This window comes from Nicotiana tabacum, chromosome 22, assembly GCF_000715075.1.
Source record: "Nicotiana tabacum cultivar K326 chromosome 22, ASM71507v2, whole genome shotgun sequence".
Classification (NCBI taxonomy): domain Eukaryota; kingdom Viridiplantae; phylum Streptophyta; class Magnoliopsida; order Solanales; family Solanaceae; genus Nicotiana; species Nicotiana tabacum.
This window is the reverse complement of record NC_134101.1, coordinates 56177561-56193882: the sequence shown is the minus strand read 5'-3', so window position 1 is coordinate 56193882 and position 16322 is coordinate 56177561. Positions and strand designations below refer to the sequence as shown.

The 16322-nt window shown below is 35.0% G+C and overlaps 2 protein-coding genes across 2 annotated transcripts; one reads left to right on the top strand and one right to left on the bottom strand.

Moving 5' to 3' along the window:
* Positions 1–6202: 6202 nt before the first annotated feature.
* Positions 6203–6610, top strand: LOC107782494 (uncharacterized). Its single transcript, XM_016603376.2, has one exon. The coding sequence runs from the start codon at positions 6203–6205 to the stop codon at positions 6608–6610; it is 408 nt and encodes a 135-aa protein (XP_016458862.1).
* An 858-nt stretch (positions 6611–7468) lies between these two features.
* Positions 7469–14849, bottom strand: LOC107782495 (outer envelope protein 61). Its single transcript, XM_075243871.1, has 11 exons — positions 14441–14849; positions 13250–13480; positions 12402–12458; positions 12185–12313; positions 11531–11608; positions 11342–11412; positions 11156–11199; positions 10849–11056; positions 9511–10078; positions 8711–8854; positions 7469–7992 (listed from the first exon to the last, which is right to left on the bottom strand). Exons 1-11 carry the CDS (start codon positions 14534–14536, stop codon positions 7846–7848), a joined length of 1773 nt encoding a protein of 590 aa, XP_075099972.1. The 5' UTR covers positions 14537–14849; the 3' UTR covers positions 7469–7845.
* Positions 14850–16322: the final 1473 nt, after the last annotated feature.

The following is a 16322-nucleotide window of genomic DNA, read 5'->3' as shown; positions in this document are numbered from 1 at the left end:
TCAATTTCTTGGGAAAAACTGAAGGAGTACGTTTATGGGAGTTACTGAAGGAGAATAAGAATGGCCCCAAACTTACTTTTGAATTGATTTAATAACGCTTCCTACTTTTCCTACTTTTAATACTTTAATATTAGTATATTTACTATAATAATATGAATTAGGTGATAAAATCTTTTAGCTTTCAAACAAATTAATTGACAAAACATCTTAAATGGGTACGTTACCCATTTAATTATAATATTACTATTTCATATTTATTATATTAGTTGTTTAATATTTTATTATATTTTAATTAAAAATAATTTACAATAAGGGCAAAATAGTAATCCAATTTTGCAGGAAAGAGCTTCTCACTTTTAATATAATATGATGTTTATGTTTTGCAATTACTAACGGCACAGAATTAATCAATTTTCAATGTTAGAATATATTTACCACAATGTGTTTTCTCACATGGCTAACTTTAAGTTACACTTTTAAGAGAGATATCTATTTCAACAATAAGAGTTTTTGTTATGATAGAGCAACCTAAACAGATGAAACGGACATATACCATGAAGATCGTCTATAAAAGGTATTATGTGAGATACACTTCATTATATGTTTGTACTTTCTTATCATATAGAACACCGGATGCGAGTCTCCATTTCATCCATCATGCTTCAATACTATGTATGACATCCTCGTCAATCTCCTTGTTACCTTGGATTATAGATCCGAGATACTTGAAATTACCTCTCTTGGGGATAACTTGAGTATCAAGCTCCACATCCACGTCCACTTTATGAGTCACATCACTGAATTTGCACTCCAAATATTTGACGAGTACAAAACACAACACGAAATTGATGCTCGCTAGCCAAAGATAGTATAGTTTAATTATCATCTCCACATGGATTGGATTTAAATAATTTTCAAGTAATTTCTGATTTAACGCTTTTCAGGATGATTAATGCTTTGATTGGAATGGCTATGAACTAAAATTAACTATTAAAATTAAAGTAATTAACAATTGATCATAGAGTACTAGAGAGTAGAGCAATAGGTTATTATCAAGACGAAAAATAAAAGTTTTGACATGATAGATGCAAGACTGCTATTCTGAATTTGACACTGTTATATTTCACTCTTAAGGTTCTATCGATTCTCACGAATTTAATAGGTGATTAGCTTATACTTCCGATTCAGATTCTTCTCTCGATTAAATCTAAATCTTTCAAATAAACTAATGTGAAGTACGGTGAAACTTGTAAGAATATATTGGTAGGAATGATCTAAGAGAAATTTCTCGCGAATATTTCTAAATCTTAATTTAAATGGTAACTCAAAAAGCTCTCTCTATTACTTCAAAGAATCACCAAAATAAACTAAGGCATACGCTGCAATAATATTCAATAAGATGTTCCTCTTTCGATTAAACACTATAAAGAATAAATCATAACCAATATTAAAGCTCCTCCAATAAATTCACGCAATTTGACGGTTGTCAAATCCATAAACAACAATCAAGTCACCAAATCATATCTAGCCCTAAGGTAAACTACTCCATAGATTTGGAGAAAGTCATCACAAATAAAGTTAAAGAATAAGAAAATATTAATCCAATGTCACAATCCAAACTCGCGTATTGAATTGGTAGAAGGAAGATGAAATATCGTGTCTTGAAAACTCCAATGCTCTCCAAAAGCTCCCCAGGTCAAGTCCTCTCAAAATCGTATTTTTGGTGTAATTATACTATGTAGAAGCGGGTCTGGACAGAACTATCCTTTCCAAGCCGAAGTAGAAAATTACTCTAAGGAAAATGCATAGACGCGGTGCCCCGGGCGGCGCACCATGCGTTGCATTAGTAGAATTTTTCAGAGAGCTAAAAAATTTCACTATGCAGGAATTTTACACTAGCACCTCGTGTCCGCGACACGGTAGTGTATTTTTTCTAGAGTAATTATTTTTTCTTAATTTTTAACATCCAGACTTGGTCCTCGAACCCCGTACACGATCCCGTCTTAATTCTTTGGGCTTCTACTCAGACTTTAAAGCTCTAATTCATCCATTTTAGCTCTAAACTTGCTTCTCAAATTGAAATCGCATCCTACACAATATAACACACGTAATAAGTATAAAGTACTAACAATTAGGCTCAAATACAATCAAAGTGTAGTAAATAGAATGCGAAAAATTGTTAAAAATGTGAGTTCCTAGCCTATCATCAATATTCTATGTTGGTCATGCTCAACTTGAAACTTTTAGACTCCAAGGTTTGTCTCCAAACCTCCAGGCTCCAACCTTGCGTTAACCCTGCCGCACATCTCGTCAATCAACACTATGTCATCGGCAAATAATATGCACCATGGCACCTCCCCTTGAATGTGTCGCGTCAGTACGTCCATCGCCAAGGAAAATAAAAACGGGCTAATTAAGAGCTCCCTGGTGCAACCCTATTATAACTGAAAAGTGTTCCGAGTCACCTCCCAAAGTCCTCACCCCAGTCTTAGCAACATCGTACATATCCTTAATCACCCTAGTGTAAACAACCGGAACGTTGCTAACCTCCAAATACCTCTCAAAACTTCACTTGGGACTTTATCATACACGTTCTCAAGGTCAATGAATACCATATGCAAGTCCTTGTTCCTTTCTCTATACTGCTTCACTAATCTCCTCACCAGATGAATAGCTTTCGTAGTTGAACGCCCGGCATAAATCCGAATTGGTTCTCGAAAATAGACACACTCCTCCTCACCCTGACTTCCATCACCCTCTCCCAAACCTTCATAGTGTGACTCAAAAACTATAAAAAGCATCGCACAAGAATTTCATATATATGTAATTTATTAATCTGTACTCTGTGCTGAAAGCACATTTTTTATATTACAACTTAGCAATAGTATCAATATACCCAATTGGCCAATAATTCGGGAAAAAATAAAAGATAAATGAATAGAAAGTGAACAAAGCGATAGGACTTGTTGGGACTCATTTAAAATAAACTTCATACTTTTATGATAGAGAGAAATGTGAAAGCACGGGTGGAACTCTCGCCACCAATATGAGTATAAACTTACATGTTAAGAGTCTTTCTTCTTTTTATAAAATTTAATATTAGTCAAATATTATCACATAAATGACGTAAAATAAAAGTAATTAACAATAAAGTAACATATGTCCAACTAAAATAAGAAAAAATATAGAAATTCAAACTCGAGATATTACCGTTTTAATTGTAACTTCTATCACATATTAGTTGTCTTGCAAGGCGACTACTTCTATTTATTACCTTTAGCTACATCTATTTGTTCTCTTATGTAAATTGCACGCGTAAATTGTTTGATTGTATATTTTGACATTGTACAACTAAGATGGAAAGCATTTCAAACAGTTGAAATAAATAACATCGTATTAAATAGGTATATGAGTTAATGTTCATCAAATGAAATGTAGTACCAAATATGACTTTTAAGACAACTTGCTGTTTTGGTTAAGTAATGGTAGTACGAAGAAGAAGAAAAAGAAGAATGCCAATTGGCTAGTCAAAAGGGGGATGAATATCATTAATTCGGTTGAAATGTCACAAATTTGAATCAGAGCAGTGTTTTGACTTTACTGTGACGCGGCTTCCAAATATATCCATTCACTCATTTGTCTCATCTTCTTACTCAATTTCCAATTTCAGATTGTCAATTTTTATAATCCATTATTGCATAAATAATTTCCTCTTCTGACACCTGTCTCTTCTGTTAACCATCAATAGTCGGACCGACTCCATAGAGAAAACTAAATACTATTATAACTGCAGGAATTAGCATATTATTTCATTTTCCTATTACAAATTTAATAAGTCCAGGAAAATGCTTATATAACCATTCTTTTTGAGTAAAATATATTCAAAATGTTAAGAATAAATTAATTACGACTTTTAGATATTTTTAAAGTTTGATAAGAAAAATTGTAATTTGAAGTAATTTCCCCCCGAAGAACTGCGATACTTCGACACTAAGTTGTCGTTTGATTACCGAGATATTAATACTGATTTTAGTATAAAATCTAGGATTACATTTATTACATGTTTAATGTAGGTATTAATTAATATCGGAAAAATTTTTATATCGAAATATTGGTAGTATTAATTATTTCATATAAAAATATGACATTATATTCTTAAAATTACAGTCCCTTGATATGCCTTCTCGGAAGCAAATAAACCCCTAAAAAGGGCAGCTCGATGCACAAAGCATCTCACATTCACGCAGAGTCCGAAGAAAGGTCAAACCCCAAAAGATGTGATGTGAAGAGCCTAATCTAATGCACGCACTAATAACTAGGAATGCCAATTGTTCGGTTCGGCCGGTTATTTATTTAATTTATATCATATCAATTTTTCGGTTATTCTGTTATATATAACAAAAATTAGACTTCTCGAAATCGTCCCAATCATGTCAGTTTCTCTTCTGTATCGGTACGGTTTGGTTAATTTTCGATATATTTTTTAATTGTCATAAAAAAGTCACTAGTAGAAGTATAATGTAATAACATACGTATTTTTATATGACTTAACAAAACTCTCTAGATATTTTTACTATTTAAATGGTGATGAATTAGGAAAACATGAAAGATGGTTAGAGTATAGATCCATCAACTATTCTACAGCAGCGTAAAAGAAATTAAGTATATGCAAAGAAAATATAAATCACATAAGTGGAAAGATATTAACGAAATCGGGACTCAAGAATAAAGTCTATACAAGATTAAATATTCAAAAAAAAAATATTAATCATACGAAAGAAACATATTCAATATATTATAGTTATTTACTTATAATCACTAGAATACCTTGTATCTTGCTAGTGAATATGCTGAAAATAATTTAGTTTCTATAGGAGTACCATAATAGGTATGAGAATTAAGATTTTAAGTTTAATTACATGTTGGCTTGTAACCATTTTCATAATTTTAAAGTCCAAGAAAAAATTTAATACTTTATTATTTTTAAACTTAACATATAAATATATTTTTCACATGTGAATTTATTTGGTGCGATTCGATATTTTTTTAGTTTATTTTCATAAAATAAAAAATCTACCATAATTATCGGTATTGGGGAGAGGTGATCAGGCAGGATATGGCGAGACTACAGATTTCCAAGGACATGACACTAGATAGGAAGATGTGGAGGTCGAGTATTAGGGTTGTAGGTTAGGAGGTAGTTGAGTCGTGCCTTACTTCGTACCATTGTGGGACTAGTCATGTAGGGTTTTTGTCTGAGATAGCTAGTGGCAATGTTGTGGATTACTATTTCGCTTTTCAATGCATGTCTTATTTACTAGCTATCACTTTTTCTTTGCATCTTTCTTCTAGATTTCATGGTGTTCCTATTGTTCTTATGATTGTCGTGGTGATACTAATATTTACTAATATTGTCTCCCTTTGTTTTGCATCCTTCTTCTGGATTTCATGGTGTTTCTATTTATCATATGATTGTTGTTGTGATACTAATATTGTCTCCTTTTTGTCCTTTTGTCCTTTTGTATTTTTGTTTCTTTTTGAGCCGAGAGTCTTTCGGAAACAGCCTCTCTATCCCGTCAGGATAGGGGTAAGGTCTGCGTACACACTATCCTCCCCAGACCCCATTAGTGAGATTTTACTGAAATGTTGTTGTTGTTGTTGTTGTTGTTGTTGTGATTTTGTTAAAATAAACCTAAAAATTGATTCGATACGGTACAATTCAGTAAATTTAATCGGTTTTTAAATATATGTTTACACTCCTACTAATAACGGGTCTAACCCGTAATTCTCCAAAATGTTTCTATTACTATTATTATTATTATTATTATTATTATTATTATTATTATTATTATTATTATTATTATTATTATTATTATTATTATTATTATTATTATTATTATTATTATTTATTATTATTATTATTATTATTATTATTATTATTATTATTATTATTATTACTCTCCATCCTTCTCACGTCTCCCTAGATTTTCTCAGTTCCTCTGAAGTCGATGATTTTCTAAGTTCCTTTGACCGAAGGATTCTGCTTTCCAGAAAAGTCCGATTTCTTTTCCGAGAATATCTCTTTCTTCAAATTAAAAAATAAATAAAAATTGATCGTTGATTTGATTCTCATGATTATCTGTCATTCATTTACTACAGAGTTTTGATAATCTCGAACGAGTGATTTCGTGAATCAAATACAATGAAGGAGGAGGAAGAAGAGAAGCAGCGGAGTGGGAGTACTCACAAACGGATAGGGGAGGTGGCTGGTGGGACGGCGGCGGAGTGTGCGATGGTCTGCTGCTGTTGTCCATGTGCAGTGATGCATTTTCTGGTACTGGCAGTGTACAAAGTTCCGACGGGACTGTGCCGGAAAATGTGGAGGAAGAAGAAGCGAAAGAGGCTTTTGAGGAATAAGAAGAAAGAGGATGATTTATGGAACACGATGAAGAAAAATAAGAACGAGGAGGAGGAGGAGGAGGAGTTTGACGGTGAAGATGACGGAGACTACGACGGAGTACGAGAAGCCGCCGATTTTGAAACGGAGATGTGGGACCGGTTCTATGGAGCTGGATTTTGGAGGACCCCATCTCAGAAGGAGGCGGATTAAAAATGGCATAAGCAAAATAAGTAAGGACTTGAGTGCAATTATAAGGAGAAAATGTAAAAGAAATTGAAGAAAATTTTGGCATTTGAAGATTAATAATTTGTTAGGGTGGGTGGGAGTAATTTGACGAAAGTTCACCCCATAATTGAGTAAAGATTTCATCGAATGGACACGCTATTGATTTTTTGATCTCTTCTACAAAAGTACTAGGAGACATGGTCCACATGAACTTTACCATGTTAACATTTGTACTTTTTTTTTTATTTGCTTATTTTGTTGTATTTTCTTCGTAAAATGAATGTGACAGTTGAAAAGCTTTAATATGTGATGAAACGTACTGATTAGCAGGTGTATTTTCCTTGTCATCTTCAGATCACCAAATTGAGAGTTTTCCTTTTACTTGTCATTTATGAACATAAGTTATTTTACTAGTGTACCAGCTTTTCGATCATATACTTGTTTAATAACATTGTCGTTATACTATTTAATACTCAGAACAATAACCAAACACAATGGCCCTACTAATGCAGTTGCCATTATACTTTACCACATTTATAAATGTCCATATTCTTTATTTATAGAGTTAGTAAAAACTTCAGTACCTATATCCTATGAAAAACTGTATCTTTGATTCGGGGAGCGCTAACCCATTTAATGGATATCTTACGCGATATAAAATTTGATTAGTCAGGATCCTAATATGAATACCAAACAATACTAAACACCGGGTGTTGAAACAACCACCCCCAACACACACACAAAAATTCTATAATGCACAAGCCACAAGTGTGCCAAATGGTTAGTGTGACAAAATTATGAGTCACATTGGGAATATTTCATCAGACATGACTATCAGAATCAGAAAGAAACAAAAAATATAATGTTATATTGTACGTAATACTTATGAATTATGTCAGTTCATGATTTCAGAATCCGGAAAGAATAAAATTTTACAAAAAAAATCATGTTGAAATGGTGGGTTCTACTCCTGAAAAACGAATTAAAAAATTTGTCAAGTTGCAAATACATCAGAACCCCCAAATCAAAAGAAAAAGAAGAAAATTAATATAACAAAATTAGTGCTGTCATCTCCAACCAACTGGTAATACTTTCATCCACAAATTCCCATTTTAAGTGCACTACAACAAGGATCCCAAACTCTACTCCTCCACTTGTTGAACATGGGTCATAATGACAGCTCTGACAGCTAATTTTTGGCTTTGGCTAACACGTCAAGTCTAGCGCCCGATGAAGCCCAGCCAATGAAGGATAACTGCCAAAAGCAGCACAAGTATGCCCAAGATCATGCCAGGTTTCCCTAAGAGCCAATTTTTCGTCTTCTTCGCGCCTTCGACTCCTCTTTGAATTCTATCAGCCCACTTCATCTACAATATTCGGAAAAAAAGATTTAGAATGTATAAAAGTTAATTACTCACGAGACTAGACCTACAATCAATGGTTAAAATGTGAGGCTATCATGTGAACTTAAAACAAAGAGATGAATTAAATAAACTATTCAGAAACCAGACAATTACAAATCCCAGAAAATAATCAAGGTCAGAAAAATTTCTCAAGAATGCAAGCCCACTGTTCAAGTGGATTCTCGTGGCATAACATGATGCTAGAATATAGGATAGCATTAAACATCAATATGACTAGCAAAATGTTCAGAATTGTATTGCTTATTTCATTCAACAAGAATCCAACTCGTAAAAGCCAAATTATGACAAAACCCCATGATCCAAAGACGTGGTTTCAACATATTCTCATCTAAAGAGTTTTAAAATGTGCACCACTTCACTCATATGTGCTCCCTTCTTAGTGATAAGATCTTTCTCCTACGATTTCCCACAGCTCACTAACCATTTACTTTTACTTGGACCAACACAAGATAGACTTCGGCCTTTTCATTCTAAACTGGAGAAAAGTAGGATATTGGTTCTAAGGGAAGATGCATTATATGTGCCAATCAGATGAAATAGAAATGTGTCATAATAATGCAAAACTGCTCACTGAAAAAAAGGCACACCTTCAGAAGAAAATTTTCCTTTGAAGAACAGAGAAAAGGGGGATACAATCACACCAGCATATTTTGATAATTACCATTTTTTCCAAGTCATCTGGTGACAATGATGACATTGCCTGTTGAGCTTTCTCTGCATCTTCCTGACTGAGCTTCAATCCAAATTGTTCACTCATATTAGCCATCATCTCTGGACTCATGCTTTTAATCATTGAAGAGAACATCTGTCAATTTCAGGAACCAAGTGTTAAGGAGTAAATCAACGAAGACCTAGATACGTCAGCATAAAAACAGGTAGAGGCACGTACAATGCAGAAGTAGTGAAGGCACAGCCCCTCTAAAAGCACCCACTCATAAATGGATAAATGTAAAGGGCAGAGAAGTCTAACTAACCCCCACATTGGTATTTGTTAAAAAAGTAGACTTAAAAGTTTTATCAGACGGTTCACAACAAGTGATGAAACATTCTAGATAAAGAACAAATAAGATATGAAAATTTAAAGAAGGGTATAATGAAATTCTTTTATCACTGGAACTCATGGGGCCCTCAATGCATGTGCTATTTTACATAATAATTTACTTATTCTCTTCAAATATGGATTGCTGAAAAGTCAAGGTGGAATGGTATCTTAAAACAGTTCAACTAAATTAAAACAAAAAAAAAAAGGAAATAATGGTCTGAATATTGGGTTAGTGGAGAGACCAAGGTATTTTACAAATTTAACTCAGGACATTTTGAGTTAGCAGTAGGAACATTAGAGAAAATATGAATGTTGGATCTTTATTAATGATATAGGCAATACTAATACATACCATTACCAAGAAAAAGAATAAAGCCCCTGATATGCAAATTTTCACAAGAAAGGACTGAAGTAAACACCTGTCTCATGGCTGGATCTTTCATTTGGTTTCTCATTTCTTCTTGCAGATCAGCATTTGAGCTTGATAAGCTTGATTGAAGACCATTATTTGAATTAGAAAACCCTTCAGCTGAAGTGCTTGCACTTGCACTGTCATCCACTTTGAAACTTTCCCTAGTGTCTCGAGGTTTTGACTGCTGATTTGGCCTTGACCCACTATAATCTATAGTTGTTGCAGCTGATACTGGACTTTTCTCTTTTAACGTAGATGCCATTGCAAACATCTTTTGCATTTCTTCTGGAGACATCTTGCCCATCATATCAGTTGCCATTTTCAGCATGTCGGGCGTTACATTTGGAGGAACCGAACCAGGCCCAAAGTTATCTGAATAACCTTTATTAAGAAACGGATTTTCTCCTTGAAAGGAGGAAGCCAACTGGACCATTCTTTGTAGTTCTTCAGGTGACATCTTGCCGATAACATTAGAGGCAGTCTTTACCATTTCAGGGGGTATGCCTTCGGCTTTTCCGCCACTGAAGGCAGCTAGGGTGTCTGGATCAGTGCGAGAAATAAAATTCTGGAAGGATCTACAACCATACAACAGAATTAAAAGGTGTATCATTATTGTCTGAGTTATGTTTAAACTACGAATGACTGCCAACATTGGTGAACACAATCTTATACAAGGAGAAGAAAAAAAAGGAAATGATTGCTATAAAGAAGAAGGGCAATGTTTAGAGCATAGGATTTCTCCTAAGCAAGTGAATTTGATCATAACAAAGTATGACCTTTCAGCAGCACCAAGCAAAGGATTAAAGTACAATGGAATATTAGACATTGCATCTAGACGAGATTTAGCATATGACACATCTTACCACAGACCAATGACCTAGATGCCTAATTATGTTTTGCAGTATGAAAATGAAATAAACAAGCTAATCTGATCGCTGACAACTATAGTAACTATCTAGTCATCAACAGGTTTCCAAAAACTCAACAACACTCGAGATGCAAGATAAATAAAACATTCAAAAGATTAAGGACTATGTGTGCATGAAAAACGTTAAGAGAAAGATGCAATTTGAAGAACATACTACATAATCAATAGTCTAAACCAATTCAGAGTTTCAAAGTACAAGAGGGTGGGAAATTTGAGAGTACCAAATAGCATATAGTTTTGTAAGGAAGCAGTTTTTGCAACGTCATGGTCATTAATATGTCATTCTTCAACTACATGACAAGAACACGAGCAAAAGAAGTTCCACACAGACAAAAGCCAATACAGGTTTAAAATATGATCGGATAAAATATATAAGGAATTGAACTGACATTAAAAAACTGACATCAAGAAACAAACCTAATGGATTCTGGGTCATTTTTTAAAGCCTCCAAAGACTCTGAATTTGATAAGGGAGGCCCACCAAGGATTTCACTTTGACTCTTAGGAGGGCTGATCGCTTCTCGTGGTTGTGACGCAACACTTTCTGCAACTTGACTGTTCGCGGTTTCAGAAGACACTGGTGGTTCTTCTTCAGTCAATTCTTCAATAACCAATCCTCCTCTACCTGCCCGAGAAAGGAGGACTCAAGTTCAATTAACATGTGAATATTTTTAAAAACAAAATCCAAGTACAGCTAAAATATAGATATGTGGAAATAACATACGTCTTGGAGCACCACCTTCTTTCACCAATCTTTCTTGGACTCCCCTAAATAAGCAAATAAAAAATCTTTAGCATCTGAAACCTGATGCGCACTAGAATTTCAGCAAAGAGATCTAAAAGGTAAATGGAGGGATACCCCATGGAACGTACATTTACCAGTTATTATAGAAAGTGTAAACAAGAATACCTTAAGACATCAGCAATAGTTTCATCATCAGGTGAGACTTCGTGTGCTTTACTCAAGTCAGACACAGCATCCTGTTTATGGTATAAAATAGAAATGAGAAGACTTGACAAATATCTGACATTGTAAAGGAAGGACTGGAACGAAGAATGAACAATGAGAAAAGTCATACAAGAGTCGATAAATACTCACTTCTAACTGTCCCAGCGCTTTATAAGCTTGACCCCTACGATAAAGGGCTTTGATATTTTTGTCGTCATATACCAGAACCTGCACCAGCCATGTATTAAATAACCACCATAACACTGCAGTTGAGAATCATATTCAAGTATGGTTCAATCTCAAAGCTGAACTAACATAAGACTTGAATGTCAAGTTTTCACTTGGCATAGGTTTTAAGATGAGAGTAGAAAAAGTTTAACATTTAACGTTAATGGGTATGACTTTCGGGCCTTTAAGTTGTTCTTTTGATATTTCTGAGAATAATTTCTTTTAAGAAAAAAAGCTGAGGCGAGAAGTGTAAAAGTGGCCTTTAAATTATGTAATATGTAATCACATTTTTCTTTTAAAAAGGGAACACTATTTTAGAATAGACACGAAGAAAAGTGGAAATTCATTTCGGCATAGAATAAACAACCCTCAGCCCTTGGACATCTAAAACAGAAAATCCACACATTGATATTCAAATATATAATGAGGAACACAATTGGAGCTGGATGCACATGGTCCCCCACCATGTTATGCAAGAATACAATTTTAATTAGAATCATTGAGCCTCAAAGTTAGGCAAACCTGAAGCACTATCAGAATCAGAAAAACTTGAAGAACTATCTATTACCCCCATACCTCACTACCTTCCTTTATGCAGTCATCGTATTGTCCAGTTTTTAAGTAACACGACATCATGTTCAAGGAACAAGCCAATGAGAGACTCCTGCCTTTTGCAGCAGGAATACTTGACAGATTTTTCTTCGCCTGATAACCAAAGGAAAAGAAATAATCAGAACAGAAACTTAAGTTTGTGCCGACACAAGCAAATCAAAAAGGCAAAGGTTAGACTTACAAGAGAATATTTCTGCAGGGCCTCCTTAAACCTTCCCTGGGTGTGAAGATCATTTCCCTGCCATTTATACATAGAGATCCTCAAATAAGCTAGAATGGGAAATAAACCAAAGCTTCCTTCAAGCACCTCATACTCTGTTTAGCATTTAAATCAAAAGTCACAACAGCCAATTTTATTGCAGTATCACAGAATATAACATTGCATCCAAGACAAGAATCATACCAACCGGAGGTAATTATGTTACAAGAGTAACTGCTTAGTAAAGATATATAATAACTGTCATAAATCAGGTTAGACCTGCAGCTTACAAGTCACAAATTATTTATCTCATGTAGAGACAGAGAGAAATTTTTTGCAAGGTAACTATCGAATTACACAACCATACGTGACAGGGAGTTGTATGCAATGGTATTTTTAAGAAACATATTAGATAGTTCAAGCTTGTTTATACTACAGCTAATTAAAGATGTAAAATCTAGCTCACATGCTCTAAAGAAAGTAACTCTCTTCTTATTGATCATACGAATGAACATGAACTCATTGAGTTATTGATCTGGTATATAGGTAAATGTTTCCAGTAATTCCGTACTCTATTAAGCCTTGTATTTTTTCTTTTTAAAGAAAAGAGGAACAAGAACTATCACTTCCTAACCAATAATGTGTTAGATAGTCTTAAGAAAGTGTGTTAGATAGGAGATGTTCTCTATAAGCCCCAATTTACAGATCCGTACCAGAACATTTCAAGATAGAACTAATTGTGTACCAAAAGATTTATGCACAGTTGAAACCAAATGATTGCAAAAATGGAATTAATGGGCATCTAATCTGTGTATCACAAAATAAATTACCTGCTTTTTCAGCAACTCAGCTCCACTAATTTCATATTTAACCTGTGCATCCATTTGGGCACGCATCGCTGCTATTTCTTCAGGTGATGCATTAGCCATTTTCTTACCAATCTCAGCCATATCCTCTGGACGGGTATGCTTCAACTGTTCTGCAGCAACCTTGAAGTCATCTGGTCTCATGTTTTTCATGCCTTCCGAAGCCATTCTAATTAACTCGGGATTAGACATCATCTGTAAATCAGCAGCGTGTCAGGACCGATAAGGAAAAAATTATCCGAATTCATTTCAAAGCGGAGATTGATCCAAATTCCAAAAATTCAAAAGAAAAAATGAAAGACTGACAAATGCTTGGTGATCAGGAGCAAGCATATAGGAGGTTTCACCCACTAAAGTCCACTAGTCCAACTAATTTCATTACTAAAAGTTTGCACTTATTCCAGTCCTAATAACTCCAACTGACCCATTCACGCAAGACACAGTAATTTATTCTTCAAACCTGTCAAACATTTTAATTTTCGAGCTGTAATACAAGCTTTTCGATAACAGAGTAGTAATACAAGCTACCACCATCAAATCTTTTTTTTTTTTTTGTGGTTATGACAGTGGTACCCGGGGCCAGCTTGCACGCCAACTCGACTATTCTACCGAGTACCTGTTATCTCCCACCAACAAAGGTACCAGGCACCTCTGCCCACTAAGGCTTAGGCGGATGGGAAGAAATCAGTAGTGTTTTTTGCAAGGGGATTTGAACCTGAGACCTCATGGTTCTCCTCCCACCTCCGTGACCACACCCTTGGTTGCTACCAGCCATTAAATCAGAACTTCCAAACCAAAACAAATCACAAAATAATCCACAAAAACTCTTTTTATTCCTTTTTCGAGGGATCTAAATCTGACCGACTATAATTCACCAGTAGCAAGCCACTCCTCACCTTATGCTTTTAATTAACCCATCAGTAAGGTGATGAATAAATCCTTAATGTTTTCCTCTTTCAATATTCGCAACGCACCAAAACAATTCATCAAATTGGCCAAAAAGGGGCTAAAGTCATTCCAAGTCTAATTCTATCTGAATAACAGTAACTTATTCATGCAACAAATTAAAACTCAAATTCAAATATTCCCTTTATACAAAGAATTACGAATTCAAGTTTGTGAATTTTAACGAAAAGGGTATGGAAGTAAAGGAACCTGCTGCTGCATCCGAGCCAAATCAGCAGGGGACATGCGACTCATCTGCTCTTGAGCCATTCTCATCAATTCTGGATCCATCATGCCGTTGAACATTCTTCCTAATCCGAAATACACCAATTGGAAAATCTGATTGTTTTCTAAATATTCCGATCAAATTAGACGGTTCGGTAGACAAAAACTTCAAATTTATCCGAGATTTGACCCGATTCACAAAATTGTTTTAAATATAACCGAACGTAGTTGTTTCGAATATATATATGATCGTGTATGATAGTGATCCGTTCGTGGCACAGGAAGAAGAAGACAAGAGAATGAAGCAAATAGTCGTAATTGGTTGGACGCCTACCAGAGAAGAGAGACGTACGAATGAAGGAATCCTAGAAATTTTATTTTTTGGTAGAGGACTAAAGGGAAAGTGAAGGCCCTCAAACTTTTATTTGTGACGGTCTACACCATTAACCAATTCTGAGGTATACCATACCCCTCCAACTTTTATTTGTGACGATCTACACTATTAACTAATTCTGAGGCATACCATATCCCTCCATCTTTGAAAGTAAATACCCTTCCTTAAGGCAACTGCCTTTTTTTTTTCTTTCTGTAAATTCTTTTATGGCACTAGGAGAATATTAGGGAAGGAAAAGAGAGAAAGGGATTCTGCTGATTACCATAAGATTTTGGTGTTTAGGATTTGTTTGATAATTGTGTTAATCTCTTTTCTTTTTCTTTTTTGATGAGACATGCTACTTGTTTGACAACTCTATTGCTAACAAACATTTTAAAATGACAGAATTGAGGTTTTAAGATTATAGATTATATTGTCATGACCCGACACATCATCATGTCACGTAGGTGTCACTTGGCATATATTTTTGCCACATGGAAAGTTTATATATGAAATAGATTAGCACATGTGGGAAGGTTCTAGAGAAATACAGAGGTTTCCTAGGAAAACCCTAGAACCTTATGGATTTGCTAGAAAAGTCCTTGGAAGATTCTAGCTATGTAGAGAATTCTAGAGAGGGGACTTACTTGTAAATAATAAGAGACTTGGGTAATAATTTTTATTTACTCACTAGCCCCTAGGAGACTAGTATAGAAAGGTGATATTCAATCGTAACTCATCAAGCAAAACAATCAAGTTCACTATGATAAAAATCTTCCTTTGACAAATTTCTCTTGTCTTTCTTATCTAACATTCCCTTAGCTGACTTGGCATAGCAAGATTGTGAGCAAGTTTTGGTAGATCATGAGTAAGTTATCAAGTACTGCATGTGTACTTAGTTAAAGACTAAGGACGTGACAACGTGGTATCAGGGCAAAGGTTATGACTAAGGGGATATTAGAAAGAATTCAAGAGATTGCTAGAAGGAAGCTTCGTAGGGTACCGTGGTCGGGATTATCAAGGGTGTCGTACTTGCAAAAGGGACAAATGTGAAGGTCCCTAAGCAAAAGGAGTATGGCGGTGCACGGGATGCATGTGAGGTGGACGACTTACTTTTGGAAGATGGACAAGTACTTTGAGGTAGTCAAGGAGGATAACGAAATTGTTGAGGTACACAACGCCTCAATGTACTTAACTGAGGTTGTCGCGCTATGGTGGCGTCGGAAGTGTGCCAACATGGAAAAAAGGGCTATGCAAGTTTGAGACATGAGAGCAGTTCAAGAAGGAGTTGAAGAGCAATTCTACTCGATGAATGTGGTACACGAGACTAGGTGGAAGCTAAGGGAGATCCGACAGACGGCCACAATTCGGGAGTATGTGCGTGAGTTCACTACCTTAATGCTGCAAATCACATCATTGTCCGAGGAAGATTCCCTCTTTTACTTCATAGATAGGTTGCAAAATTAGGCAAAGTAGGAGTTAAGAAGACATCAA

Coding starts and splice junctions, on each gene's coding strand:
- LOC107782494 (XM_016603376.2), top strand. CDS start 6,203: ATGAAGGAGGAGGAAGAAGAGAAGCAGCGGAGTGGGAGTACTCACAAA.
- LOC107782495 (XM_075243871.1), bottom strand. CDS start 14,536: ATGTTCAACGGCATGATGGATCCAGAATTGATGAGAATGGCTCAAGAG. Junction 11,200..11,341: donor ACTATTGCTGATGTCTTAAG/GTATTCTTGTTT, acceptor TTGCTTATTTAG/GGGAGTCCAAGAAAGATTGG. Junction 11,057..11,155: donor AGAAGGTGGTGCTCCAAGAC/GTATGTTATTTC, acceptor TTTCTCGGGCAG/GTAGAGGAGGATTGGTTATT.